Consider the following 15,371-nt stretch of genomic DNA (forward strand, 5'->3'; position numbering starts at 1 on the left):
CTAAATGGTTATGTATTGTTCCATCATTTTGTTATGCAATAAAAATATTGTATACAGAATTACATTAGTTCTATCCCCACAGAATTGCTATGAGTAATTTTATATAAAAGTTTCAGAAGCCAAATTTATCATTAGTGTGAAATGTAGGCATTTGAGTTCAGACTGTAAAATTAAAAATTTAAAGATGGTGTTCCGATTCTACAGAGGAAACGTGTAGCCAGCCCCCCGCCCCGTATTCACAAGTATGATATACAACACCCATGCCAGAAAAGCTGTGCCAAAGCCCGTGTGCACTGGATAGTCAAGCAGAAAGCCTGTCAGTCCTTGGATGTGCCTCACTAAGCTTGGAATAACAGCCAGGGCCAGCTACAGAATCTGGAGGGCTCAGTGAAAAGGAAAAATGCAGGACCTATTCAAAAATAGAGAGTGCCTAAAATCTAAAACTTTTTCCTTTCTTCCAAGGTCTTTTTCTCAACTTGTCATGGTGCTTTTATCAGCTATTTGCACTAACTTTCTATGGCTGCATAACAAATTACCCCCAAACTTAGCAACTTCTAGCAACACCCATGTAGTGTCCCATAGTCTCTGTGGGTCAAGAATCCAGGAATGTGTAGCTGGGTGCTCTGCCCAGGGTCTCACAGGCTTCAATCTTGGTGTTGGTCAGGGCTTGGATCTCATCTGAGGCTTGGAGTCCACTCTCAAGCTCAGGCTGTTGTTGGCAGAACTTTTTTTCCAGCTGCAGGACTCATGGTGCTCATTTCTTCAAGGTCAGCAGAAGAAAAGTCTCACTTCTATATGCTTTTAAAGGGCTTGCCTGATTAGCTATGGCCCACCCAGGATAATGTCACTTTGATTTATTGAGTCTTTCAAGTTAACTGATTAGGGGCTTTAATTACCTCCGCCAAACTCTTTCACATCTGCCACAGTCTATTAGTTAGAAGCAAACTTCAGGTCCTTCCAACTTGCTAAGGGAGGATTGTACAAGGGCATAAGTCATCGAGGGATCATTTTAGAATGCTGTCTCACTGTTCAATGTACTTCAATGTAAAGAAAAATGAAAATCTTTAACCTAATTTTGACTGTTCATGTTTACATTGTGAAATGTCAGTTTTAAGTATGAATAGAATATTTACTTGTAGGTGGAAATCAAAATCACACAGTTGGCATCTTGTAATATTTATGTAACATGTAATATTTATCTGGTATGCAGATAGTGGAAATGTGGTCTCAACTAAACTAACTCTTCTGTTGCACCTCTTGATGCCTGCACATCCCACTAACACCGTCTAACATCAGTTTCCTGATGACTAAGGAAGAGCTGGAAGGACAAGGAACCCTAGGTTGCTCTCTTTTCTTCTGTATTATCATTTTGAATGTCAGTGGTTGACTAACATAGGGAAGTAACACAAGCCAGTCAAAATATGATGGAGTTCCTCAGTCATTCATACTTTTAGGAATAGCACTGCCTTTTTTCTGCATGTGAAACCAGTTCTGGCACCCACAGAGAGCCCGGCCTCTCAGAATGCCCAGGTGTAGATGGAATGTACTCACCTGTGCTAGGCTGAGTTGCACTGAGCTACCACACACTGTGCATCCCTGGAACTCTGTGCCCTTGGATATCATGAACACTGTATGCAAATAGGGCAGCAAAGAGATAAATATGCATGTTGTACCTGTTTACTCAGGCACACACTACATTGTCCCATCAGACTGGAATTGGTATTTTTGTTGTTGTTTTTGTTCAGTCGCTCAACCTTGTCTGACTCTTTGTGACCCCATGGACTGCACCATGCTAGGTTTCTCTGTCCTTCACTACTTCCCAGAGTTTGCCCAAACTCATGTCCATTGAGTTGGTGATGCCATCCAATCAACTAATCCTCTGTTGTCCCTTTTTCCTGCATCAAGATCCCAGCATCAGGGTCTTTTCCAATGAGTCGGCCCTTCACATCAAGTGGCCATAGTTTAGAGCTTCATCTCCAGCATCAGTCCTTCCAATGAATATTCAGGACTGATTTCCTTTAGGATGGACTGGTTGGATCTCCTTGCAGTCCAAGGGACTCTCAAGAGTCTTCTCCAACACCACAGTTCAAAAGTATCAATTCTTCAGCTCACATCCTTCTTTACAGTCCAACTCTTACATCCATACATGACTAATGGAAAAACCATAGCTTTGACTATATAGATGTTTGTTGTCAAAGTAATGTCTCTGCTTTTTAATATGCTGTCTAGGTTTGTCATAGCTTTTCTTCCAAGGAGCAAGCATCTTTTAATTTCATGGCAGCAGTCACTGTCCACAGTGACTTTGGAGCCCAAGAAAATAAAGCCTGTCACTGATTCCATTGTTTCCCCATCTATTTGCCATGAAGTGATGGGACCGGATCCCATGATCTTAGTTTTTTGATGAGGTGGATGAACCTAGAACCTATTATACAGAGTGAAGTGAGTTAGAAACAGAAAGAGAAATACTGTATTCTAACACATATATACAGAATCCAGAAAAATGGTACTGAAGTTTTCTGAATGCTGAGTTTCAAGCCAGCTTTTTCATTCTCCTGTTTCACGCTCATCAGGAGGCTCTTTAGTTCCTCTTTAATTTCTGCCATAAGGGTGGTGTCATCTGCATACCTGAGGTTATTGATATTTCTCTCGGCAATATTGAATCCAGCTTGTGCTTCATTCAGCCTGGCATTTCGCATGGTATACTCTGGTTTTGGACTTCCCTGGTGGCTCAGATGGTAAAGCCTCTGTCTACAATGTGGGAGGCCTGGCTTCAATTCCTGGGTCGGGAAGATTCCCTGAAGAAATGGCAACCCACTCCAGTACTCTTGCCTAGAAAATCCCATGGACGGAGGAGCCTGGTGTCCATGGGGTTGCAAAGAGTCAGACACGACTGAGTGACTTCACCTCACTTTGACTCTGCATACAAGTTAAATAAGCAAAGTGACATTATACAACCTTGACACACTCCTTTCCCAATTTGGAACCAGTCTGTTGTTCCATGTCTAGTTCCAACTGTTGCTTCCTGAACTGCATACAGGTTTCTCAGGAATCAGGTATGGTGGTCTGATATTTCCATCTCTTTAAGAATTTTCCAGTTTGTTTCAATCCACACAGTCAAAGGCTTTAGCATAGTCAGTGAAGCAGATGTTTTTCTGGAATTCCTTTGCTTTTTCCATGATCCAATGGATGTTGGCAATTTGATCTCTTGTTCCTCTGCCTTTTCTAAAACCAGCTTGAACATCTGGAAGTTCATGGTTCATGTATTGCTGAAGCCTGGCTTGGAGAATTCTGAGCATTACTTTACTAGAGTGTGAGAAGAGGGCAATTGTGTGGTTTGAGCATTCTTTGGCATTGCCTTTTTTTAGGATTGGAATGAAAACTGTCCCTTTTCCAGTCCTGTGGCCACTGCTGAGTTTTCCAAATTTGCTGGCATATTGAGTGCAGCACTTTCACAGCATCATCTTTTAGGATTTGAAATAGCTCAGCTGGAATTCCATCACTTCCACTAACTTTGTTCATAGTGATGTTTCCTAGGGCCCACTTGTATGTTTACACAATACAAATTCAAAGATAAAATTGTTAAGAATTTTAAGACAGTGATAACAGAACTTTAAACCGTGAACTGTGCTTTTCTTAGTGGGGCCCTGAGTAGAAGCTAGTTGTCTATGAAAGCTGTATGAGAATAGGATGGGAAGAAACAAGACTTGGCCACACACATGGCTCACATCTCCCCCACTAATGTGGATGTACTGTTGCCCCATTAGACTTCACTCAAAAACCCAAGCTCAGAGGGAAAGTAATGAACAATTTCAGGGTGACAACAGCAGAGCATTACACCCAACGTGAGGCTCTTCTGAGTACAGGGTTTACACAACTGCACAGGCTGCATTTCCGTGAAACCAGCCCTACAGACACTTTTCTGAGCCCCTCCTCTTTAGGGGGATATCAAGTATGGTTGGAGCATTCCTTAGGTCACCCACCCACTAACCCACAGCAATTCATGTACATGTTTCAGGGTGTAGAAGCACATGAGACAGCTCCTCTGATGTATTCTGCTTCTGATGAGCCATACCTGTTGCTACTTTATAGCTGTCAAGAATCTGTCTTCTTTTCTGTAACTTAATTGGGTTCCTCACATCTAGTTGAGGACCAGGCAATAGGGCCTGGAATGGAAGCAGGGGTTTCAATGGCAAAGTTCATTAAGGAGGGAGAAGTAGAGCACTGGAACTGACGTGGAGATGAGCAGTTCAATTCAGGAGGCCAGCAGTTCATGATCTCTTTAGTTACAAGGACTCAGGTGTCAGTCTTCCAGTTTTAGGCAAAAATAGGTGGTACCTGGCTCAGATGGTAAAGCGTCTGTCTACGATGTGGGAGACCCGGGTTCGATCCCTGGGTTGGGAAGATCCCTTGGAGAAGGAAATGGCCATCCACTCCAGTACTATTGCCTGGAAAATCCCATGGACAGAGGAGCCTGGTAGGCTACAGTCCATGGGGACTCGCAAAGAGTAGGACACGACTGAGCGACTTCACATTAACGTTCATGTTTCACCCATGCATCCGCAAGACTGAGGCTGTTGTATCTCACCATCAGAATCACTACTTCTGGTACACATCCCCTACCTGGGCTTGACCTATACAGTAGTAGTAGAAAGGTAGTGAATATTATTTAAAAAGTCACATTGGACTTTCACCATGATGATTCATTTCTCCATCTCATAGCTGTGAAAACTGAGCTCGAGAGAGACTTGCCAAGGTTAACAGGTAAGTGGTGAAGCCAGGACTCCAACAGCTCTGATCCCAAACACAAATGCCTTCCCTGTGACAAAGAGTATGATTCCCACATCTCTAAGTCATTTATTTTTGGTTAGTGTTTTTAATATGAATGTTATAGAAAGCCTGCCAGACACACAGACTGGGTTTGCAATGATCCCAGTTTAACACATGAGGTGGCATTTTCTAATGGAAAGAGGGGGTAAGAAACTAATAAACTTCATTATTCAGGGCCACAGTCCTTATTTATAAAATGTAAGGAACTGAACTAAACGATTTCCAAAGTATTTTCTGGCTCCACATTCCTATGTATTCAAGCTTTCTTTTCTGACTTGTCTAAAAGTTCAGCTGCTTTTTATTTTTATTTCAGGGAGGCTGCAGCATGTGGGATCTCAGCTCCTTGACCAGGGATCAAACCCATGGCCACTGCAGTGAAAGCATGGCGTCCAAACCACTGGACCACTGGGAAGTCCTTCAGCTACTTTTTAACACCACACCAGGATTCAGTATAATCATATTCTCAGCATAGAGATGGGTACTTCTTTGTTGATGCAGGAGAGCATACCTCTAGTTTAGTAAAAATAGTTAAGTTAGAATATAAAATTAAAATACATAAAAATAATAGGGAGGCCTAAAATACAACACAGCTTTACGACGTTTCAAATTGGAGTTTTATAGATAATTGCTATCCACTCTGATTCTGGAAATGATAGAAGTATTGAAGAAACATTAACTTCCTGAGATTTAGACCAACAGTCTTTCGGTTTTTCTAGAAAGTGAGAAAGGCAATGAATGCGAGAAACAGCTTCTGTTTTCTCATCTGTACTAATAACTCATGGGGTGCTCATGAAGATGAAGTGAGACAGGGGAAGTCCTTCACCAGCTATAAGGTGCTAATCAGTGTCAGGAAGTATTAGGATTAAATTAATGCCAATAACGGAGACCAAAACACTCTGTTTCTCCCAGCAATCCTATTTTCCAGTGAAAAGGCCATTCTTTGAGTGAAATCTCTCACATAGATTCTTAGATGCTGACAGTATGAGCTCACGCTGTGATCAATGAAGTAGCAAGAGAGTAGCGAGAAATCCTAGATTCAGAAAAGGTGCACTAGAATGTAAGGCAGTGCCATCCGAAAAGAAAAAGTGTGCCTCCCTAAACACCTGGCTTCTGGCCACTATGGAGGGAGTCAAGGATATGGAGAACTTTGCTGACACAATGCCAGCATTCATGCCTTGAACCTTTCCAGAAGATTAGAAAGATCTCCCTTAGGTTGACAAATACTGTCCAAAGTACATGGAAATACCCTTAAGAATTCTGGATATGCCAGCAATCATTTTCAGACCTACACTGCTGACAACAGGCTCTTCCACATATAAAGCAATCCATTATTTATGTCATTCTGAATCCAAATTCCATCCCAATTCTCTCCTCAGCATTAACATCAAAATCACAATTAAGGAAATACAGTCCTCCAGGCCACTGTTGGGTGTGAAACTTTGAAACTGAGCAGCTTCCCTTAAGGAAACAAAAAGCAAAACCCTCCAAGGTTTCTTGGGGAGAAGAGCTGCAGGATAAATCTCTGGACAGAAGAGGGGTTGAATCTTTTTTCTGTCTTTCACTATGTAGACCCTGGGGGTTTACCGCTGCTCCAGTAGGGTTTCAGCTCAATTATGAGCCATAGCCAAATCCAACTGCTATTGCTCTTATGGCTCAACTACAAGATCCTTTTGTTCTTATGGCTCAACTACAATATAGTTCGAAGAGAACTACATTAAAACCAAGAAGAAAACAAAACAAAATATAAACAAATAAAACAAAGTATCCTAATAGTCAAGTTGGCAAGTATAGGTTTCTGAACCTCTAATAACTGACTCATTTAGTGATTTGTGGACCGGTTCCCTTGCACATGCCTTCTTTCTACCTTACGGCCTTCAGCTGCTGTCTTGTACTGTTACTCAAGAGCTTGTCTGATCTCCCACCCTGGCCTGATGCTGGATAAACACAAACATTCTTTATTAAAGCCCAAAACTTTCCATGGATTCCTGTTGCCAAGGGTCCTCCTACTCAGTTACAATGTCAAATGGAACGTTTGTTTTAACCTTTGGAAGGAAGAGCTGACTTCCTGACTGAGATTTTATTGAAAATGTATCCCCTGAAGGGCAGGAATACAGATAAACGGTATATTTTCTGTGCTATTAAATACACCAACAGTCCAGGGGCATTCACTGTTATATATGCTAGATAAACGTTATTTGATTCAACCCCACAACTAATTTGATAATGAAGAAATAATCTCAAAAAAATACATAACAGGATCAAAGATGTAATCACCATCCATCCACCTGTCTCCAAAGACCAGGGCTTTAACACTTTAATTTGCCACTAGGATTAGTGGTGTTTCCAATAAAATTCAGAAGGTCATTGCTAACATGTTTTGTGATCCAAAGCAAAAATATTTTTTCTCTTTGGTCCCAACACCTCTTCTAGTAGCTATCTCTTCTAGTAGGTATCTTCTAGTAGATAACCTTTAGCCCAGCCCCAGCTTCTCCACCACAGTGTTCAGTTTCTAACCCCTGCGTCCCATAACCTGCTCCTTCTTAAGGTTTGCTCACTGAATTTGATTGTTTATCCCTGGGCTTTGTTAGAAAACATCATCTTATCATCTCTCCAGCAGCACCTCCCTGAGCTATGTTGAAGAATAGATTTCTAGCCCATTTTTCAGCAACCTAATTCCATCTGCTTTGTCTCTTCTGGAAGTTCCTCCAAGTATCTTGTCCACAACCAGCATTTTTCTTCTTCTCTGAGACGACTATGGGCTAACTCTTATTTTTATATCTCTTTTCTCATTTTGTGGGATTTTTGAAAGGAAAGGACCATAACCTTCCCTTAGTACACAATTTTTAAGCAAAGAAAAAATTTTCTTCTCTGAATTTTCTATTTTTTTTCTAGAATTGATATACATATTACTTGTATAACAGAGATATGAGAAATATTTGGAAAATAAGAAAATATTTCTAATACTATGGCTTGGCACTCCAACCTAATAAAGCTCATTCTGAAGTCTAATATTTCCTGGCATGACAGTTAGATCTCTGGAGAAAAACACTAAAAATGTTTTGGTCCTTGACCAAGTAAATTACCCTCATACTGTTTTAGGTTAGAAATGAGAAGGATCCAGCAAGTCCTGGCTCACAAACTGTCATTCTGTACAAGGATCCAGATATTTTAAACCCAAATTAAAACATAAATAGCCCAAAGGATGGCTGTATCTCTAGGTCCAAGGACAGTTTATGACTAGTCAAATCTAATAGACAGATATAAATATTATTTATCTTATTTAGATGTTGCTTTGTTATGAATTTTTTTGCTTTGCCAACAACACAATGTGATAATCGAAACCTTGTTTTTTTTTTAATTGATAGTCTTGACCTATATGTTTGTAACAAATAAAATTTGGTTCCTAAGTGTGATTGCATAATAAATGCACTGCTTGTACAGGCAGAAAAATTAATTTAATCAAGATGTGAACAGGTGGCTCTCAACAGAGCCACAAGTGCATAAGAGTTCAGTATCACTGTTCTTTGTATCTAGAAATGTCATGAATAGCACGCAGATGACTCCAGAAAAAAAAAAAAAAAAATTGGACGCATGCATCTGCAGTCCTCTTCGAATCTGCTTTAGTAACAGTTCAAAGAACTTGTCATTGTTGACAGCTGCCTCTTAATATTACAGAGAGGTAGCCCTAACACAGAAGTTAAGATACCTAAGCTGCTCAGAAAAGTAAGATTGCAGCAGCTCAGTTTTACAATTAAGTGATTCAGTTCAGTTCAGTCGCTCAGTCGTGTCCGACTCTTTGCGACCCCATAAATAGCAGCATGCCAGGCCTCCCTGTCCATCACCAACTCCCGAGTTCACTCACTCATGTCCATCGAGTCCATGATGCCATCCAGCCATCTCATCCTCGGTTGTCCCTTTCTCCTACCGCCCCCAATCCCTCCCAGCATCAGAGTCTTTTCCAATGAGTCAGCTCTTCGCATGAGGTGGCCAAAGTACTGGAGTTTCAGCTTCAGCATCATTCCCTCCAAAGAAATTCCAGGGTTGATCTCCTTCAGAATGGACAGGTTGGATCTCCTTGCAGTCCAAGGGACTCTCAAGAGTCTTCTCCAACACCACAGTTCAAAAGCATCAATTCTTCGGCGCTCAGCCTTTTTCACAGTCCAACTCTCACATCCATACATGACCACAGGAAAAACCATATCCTTGACTAAACGGACCTTAGTCAGCAAAGTAATGTCTCTGCTTTTGAATATGCTACCTAGGTTGGTCACAACTTTTCTTCCAAGGAGTAAGCGTCTTTTAATTTCATGGCTGCAGTCACCATCTGTGGTGATTTTGGAGCCCCCAAAAATAAAGTCTGACACTGTTTTCACTGTTTCCCCGTCTATTTCCCATGAAGTGATGGGACCGGGTGCCATGATCTTCATTTTCTGAATGTTGAGCTTTAAGCCAACTTTTTGCTATCCTCTTTCACTTTCATCAAGAGGCTTTTTAGTTCCTCCTCACTTTCTGCCATAAGGGTGGTGTCATCTGCATATCTGAGGTTATTGATATTTCTCCCGGCAATCTTGATTCCAGCTTGTGTTTCTTCCAGCCCAGCACTTCTCATGATGTACTCTGCATAGAAGTTAAATAAGCAGGGTGACAATATACAGCCTTGACGTACACCTTTTCCTATTTGGAACCAGTCTGTTGTTCCATGTCTAGTTCTAACTGTGGCTTCTTGACCTGCATACAGATTTCTCAAGAGGCAGGTTAGGTGGTCTGGTATTCCCATCTCTTTCAGAATTTTCCACAGTTTATTGTCAAAGGCTTTGGCATAGTCAAGAAAGCAGAAATAGATGTTTTTCTGGAGCTCTCTTGCTTTTTCCATGATCCAGAGGATGTTGGCAATTTGATCTCTGGTTCCTCTGCCTTTTCTAAAACCAGCTTGAACATTAAGTGATACTCTTCCCTATTTATGACCCTGAAAGTTCAGGACTATCAGGTAAAGACTATCAATTTTTAAAAAACAAAGTTTTAATTATCACATTGTGTTGTAGGCAAGGCAAAGAAATTTCATAACAAAGCAACATCTAAGTAAGATAAATAATATTTACATCATTAGATACATAATATTTATATTTGCCTAATCATAAACTGTCCTTGGACTGAGAGATATAGCCATCCTTCAGGCTATTTATGTTTTAATTTGGATTAAAATATCTGGATCCTTGTACAGAATGACAGTTTGTGAGCCAAGACTTCCTGGATCCTTCTCTTCTCATTTTTAATCTAAAACAACTATTTCATGTTTCAATGATTTTAAGTAATTTAAGGAGATAATTAAGGCTTCGGGGTAGTATCTATTATGACATTCTTGAAGTACTAAGTTTACAGGTTTTAGAATTAAAACATGAAGTACAATTTGAACTAAATACATGAAACAGGTATTTCATTAGAATTAAGCTAGAAAAACCACCACCTCCACAATTCTAGAAATAGGTGTTCATGGAATAACTCAGAGAGAAGCTTATTTAGCTGCTCAATTTTGTAATTTAAAGTTCTTTAGTCTTTGTTGTACCTTAAATATGTTGAATTCATCATTTTCCTTACCCATTCTCATCATACACAACGATTTACTCACAAATAGTTTTTAAAGAATTATTTCTCTGATTATTCTAATATTGCTTATATTTTCTGTTTCCTGCATGATAATGAAAACTTGCTAACAATTTACAGGCCAAACTGATGTCATCTGAATAGTTAGCTACAGCCTCTAGCAGTAAGTTAGCTTGATTTTGTGAAATGAAACACTATATGTTTTATATTTATCAAAAAAGTAAGATCATAGCCATTAAAAACATTTCCTACTCCAAAATTTTCACTGGTATAATTTCTGGACCTCTAAAAATTTATTTCAATAATTTCAAATATTCAAAATGTCAGACTACTTACTAGTGTTCAACTTATACATTAAAATACTGTTTTTACTGCTTTGGACTGTATGACTATGCTTGACATTTGAAGCTCCTACAATCTGGGACTTTTTCTTACTCAACAAATTTTTCTTCTATCACTCTGCAGTGTGACACTACTATTTTAATCAAGATAACATAATGTCTTCTCAGTCCTATGTGTACATTGTAACACTGTGTTCATTCCCATCATTATTCTTTATTCATATTGCTCCTCAAAATATAGTCTCTTCATCTCACCATCTGACTAAATTTGATTATTATGATCAGTCAAGATAATACCTACATAATTATTTAATTACTTAGGAAAATTAGGGCCTCACCTCATATATCCAAAAGTATTAGCTATATTAAAAATTAAGTGTAAAATTTAAATATAACACAGAAGAAAACACATGTAAATATCTGCACACAGAATAAGATCTAAATATAAAACCAATGGAAGAAATTATAAAGAAATGATCACTAGATTTCATAGAAATAAACTATCATACATTAAAAATAACTTGAACAAGCTGAAATGACAATAAACTGAATTTCTATACAATAAACTGTATAGGAAGACACCTTTTTTAGCTCCCTTCTCCAATACTTCAGAGAACACCAAAAGGTGTTTCAGCAAAACGAAAATACTATAGTTAAATAAGCAGTATCCAAGAAGGATATTTTTAGGTTTCTGCTTGTTTTACTGCTTAATTCTAATCCCTCTCGTTAGGTATGTTAAGTGTACGGTCATCACTTATTTGTTCAACAAATGCTTTTATTGCACCCCAGCCATATGCCAGAGACTGTGCCAGACACTAAGACCATATTGCTGCTCAAAACAGACATGGTCCCTTCAATCACAGAACTTAAGTCTAGCATAAGATAAACATTAATCAAGTAGCCACACAAATTGTGGTTTTAAAAAAAGCACACAGAGCACTACGACAGCATATAAAAAGGATTTCACCTATCAGAGATATGGAACGTGTATGGTTCCTGGAAGAATTCACGTCTAAATAAAACGTTTATCCCTTATAACTGCAGTGGCTACACCCTAAATTCTTTTGTACCTTTCTGTGTCTCATACAGTAAGTCTTCTATATCCATTAAACGATTTATTCCCATTAAAATTTGAAGGTATCTTTGTTGTCTAGCCTTCTGTTTTCAATGGTGTGAATGAAGTCAGCTTTAGGATACTTTAATAGGGGCAGTTTAGGAAGATACTTTTATTTTTAAAGATTAAACAACTTAAATCTTACTTATAAGATCATCTCATGATCAATCTTGTCAGATTTAGTGGCAGAATCTTACTTAGACCCCAAAGGAATGACAAACACTTATATTCTGAAAAAGAATTATTGACATAAATTTATGTACTAAAAATTATATACAGCTATTAAAATTATTTCACTAACAGTACACATAGATTATAAAACAAATTAAATGTTATTTAAAAGCACATATTTTTACACTGTATATCCTGGAAGTTTGTTTATTACTAATTCACAAATATCTTTGCATTGCTTGGAAATGTTTAGTGAACCAAGGTCATCACTGTCTTCTTCAAAGTGATCTAAGGTACTGATATCCAGGACATTAAGTTCTAGTTCCGACAGATTAGAAGGCAGGTAAGAACTCACTTGAGAGGTCCGAGGTGACTGGCTTTTTTCTGAGGACTTGCAACCTCTTCTTGCTTTAGGTTTAGCACAGATGTCACAATCCTGCTTTAGAACTTTAGAATTATGCATACTGTTTTGGTCTCTCTGGTTTTCTTTTTCCTCAGTCCAGTGTGATGAAGAGAAATCACTGGAAGATGATTCCTCCAAACTTTTATCTTCAGTCTTTGAAACAGGAAATCTTTTATATGAGAGTACTGGAGATCCAGCTGAAAAAGGTGGGCTAAGAATAGAACTCTTTTCACTGCTGTTTTTCCTTATGGACAATCCTGTTTCACTGGATTTGCTCGTACGTTGATTGTGTTTTGGATTTTCTGTCCCTGGACTGCTATCACAAGCTCGTAAAATTCTGCTGGTGTCTTCAGAACAGCAAGGACTGGTGAAGTCATCTGAATACTTTAGTTCTGAGATGCTTTCAGAGCAACTACTTGTACTTGGATTCTTTTCATTGATATCAGCAGTTAGAATGTCGTCACCAGTGATTTTGACCTGCTTGTCATCTATTTCTTTATCTACTACAATTCTGTCAACTATTGCAACCTGCTGGAAAACACCTGGACTTTGGACTTCCACTTTTCCTTCCAAAATATTTGTACAAATAAACCTTTCTGAGACAACAGAATTTGCAGGACTCAAAATTTCTCCCCCCAAACCATTATTGCTTCTATTTTCATCACAATCAACTGTCTTTTCAGTTGCACATTTCAGTTTAGCTTCTTTGGTTGTGCTAGGGTCATCAACAACTACACTAATTTGCTTTGAGGCATTGCTATTTTCAGCGAAAGATGCATCTGATTCTAAACACTTATCTTTAGGCAGTTCATGTGGCTTCTGATACAGTTCAGCAAAGCTTAGTATCTTAACTTTGGATGATGGAATTCTGAGTTTTGCACCTAACATTTGTGTTTGCATTTTTCTAGACTGTTCTCTCTTTTCATATTCTACTAACATATCAGGATTTGTTTGTTTTAAACGTAGTTTAAGTGTGTTTGTTAAGCCATAAAGTAGTTTTCCCCTGGAAACTCTTTTCTGGGGGGCACCACCTTTCTTTTCAAAATATTTACCTTTCTTAAGGTTTTCAGTTTGGTTCTTTTTATACTGAAGACTCACTGACTTCTCATTTTCCCCCACAGAAAGCTTATCCTTTTTAGATTCAGATTTACAGGTGGATTTCACTGAAGATTCTGATGACTTCTTATCCTCAGTTCTATATAACCAGGCTAAGTGAGGATGTATATGAGTAGGGTTTGCCATGGGTTGGTTGTATAACAAGGACAATTCAACCAACAAAGCATTTAACAAAGGCAGTTGCCTTATAGTATTAATTCTATTTTGTTCAGTTGCAGAATGGTCTGTAGTTTGATTACTTGCTCCTGTATCCTGAACGTGTGCAGGATTTATAAGCACTGGACGACTCTCACCTGTTACAGAATTTGTATGTTCTGGAGGATTAGTATGTGTTGGGGAATTTACAAGGTTTTCTTTCAGAAGAGTACCATCATCCCATTCCTCAGGTGCATTAATTTGAGGCTCAATGGTAATTTTACCCTGTTTAGGGGGTGTCTTTTCTTGAGTCAAATGAGTGTAATACAGAGGAGGAGGGCAAATTATGTTAGTTTCAAGTTCCACCTCTGTGCCTTCCTGATTTGGGGGGCTAATACTCCTCTCACTGCTACCCTTTGAACACATAACGGAGCTGGTTTTGCCATTTTCCATAGAATCCGTGTAATCAGAGTCAGCCTTGCTATGAAAAGTTCTTCCCTTCAAATCTTTCCCTGCCCTTGAGATTTTTACATCCACCAGAGGCTTATCAGCATCTCCTGGGCTTTGCTCTGAGTCTGGCTGCTGCAGCTGCTGGTTTTCCTGCCAGGTTTGGGAGCTGACCTCCACTGATTTCTGCACCTCCATACCCTCCACTCCACCTCCTGTAGAAGGGATTGGCCGCTCCAGATGGCCCAACAAGCTGCTACCCAGATCACTCAGGCGGTAGCACAGGGCAATGTCCCCAATCCGCTCCCCGTCTTGGTTACACAGCGGGAAACTTCCCCGATGACTCTGGGAGCTGCCGGGGGCGGCGGACCCCAGGACCTTGTGGACTGCCGCGGCCAGAGAGATGCTGCAGGCCCCCAGGAGCTGCGGGGCAGGGGTCGGGTGCCCCGGGGGCAGCTGGAGCAGCAAGGTGTAAAGCGGGGTCCGAAGGAGCAGGCGGTGCAGGGTGGCGGGCTGCAGGCGGAAAAGACAGGACTTGCCGCGACGGAAGCTAACCAGGCCAGGCCGAGATTCCGGGGCGGGGACGGCAGGGCCGGCGGGAGGGTAAATCAGCAGCGTGGGGAAGTCCAGCAGGCGGAAGGCCACCGCGGGGCACAGGCTGCGCGAGGGCCGCGGCGGCGATACTTCCTCTCCCTCCTCCTTTTGCTCCTCTTCCGCAACCACGGGTGGCTGCGGCAGCCCGGCTTCAAGGCATACCCAGTCTATCAGTAGCTCCAGCGAGAAGAGCCGCTCAGACACCGAGGACGCCATTGCTGTTGCCCCGGAGACGCTACGAGCTGAAAGCTGATGTCCTTCGTTCTCGCGAGAAACACGGAAAACCCGGCGCCTGTCTTGTTCTCTCGCGAGACTTGAGAGGGCGCCCTGACAGGTCGGAGATGCGGCCGCTGTGGGAATTTTGGCCTCTCACTGTACGTCTTTGGGTTCCAGATTTGTCTTGACACAATGCTTATGATAATACCGAAGCTATGAATGAGGCGGGGTGGGGAGAGCAGTAAAAGCATGTTTTTTTTGTTCGAGTCACGTTTTATCACTACAGGTCCCATGCAATTTTGGAGGCCTGTCAAATCCATCACAGGAATATTAAAAGTAAACCAGGGCTTCCTTTCCAATCTCCAGGCTAAAGAAAGTCAGCTAATTGTCCACAACCGGCCTTCTG

The 15,371-nt window shown here is 40.4% G+C and overlaps 1 protein-coding gene across 1 annotated transcript; it reads right to left on the minus strand.

Moving 5' to 3' along the window:
- Positions 1-12,235: 12,235 nt before the first annotated feature.
- MAP10 (microtubule associated protein 10) lies at positions 12,236-14,965 on the minus strand. Its single transcript, XM_052641419.1, has one exon. It carries the CDS (start codon positions 14,963-14,965, stop codon positions 12,236-12,238), a length of 2,730 nt encoding a protein of 909 aa, XP_052497379.1.
- Between the last annotated feature and the right edge of the window lie 406 nt (positions 14,966-15,371).

The sequence above is a fragment of the Budorcas taxicolor genome, chromosome 5, assembly GCF_023091745.1.
Source record: "Budorcas taxicolor isolate Tak-1 chromosome 5, Takin1.1, whole genome shotgun sequence".
NCBI lineage: Eukaryota > Metazoa > Chordata > Mammalia > Artiodactyla > Bovidae > Budorcas > Budorcas taxicolor.

Excerpts from the sequence above, each read along its gene's own strand:
- MAP10 (XM_052641419.1), bottom strand. The coding sequence starts at position 14,965 with ATGGCGTCCTCGGTGTCTGAGCGGCTCTTCTCGCTGGAGCTACTGATA.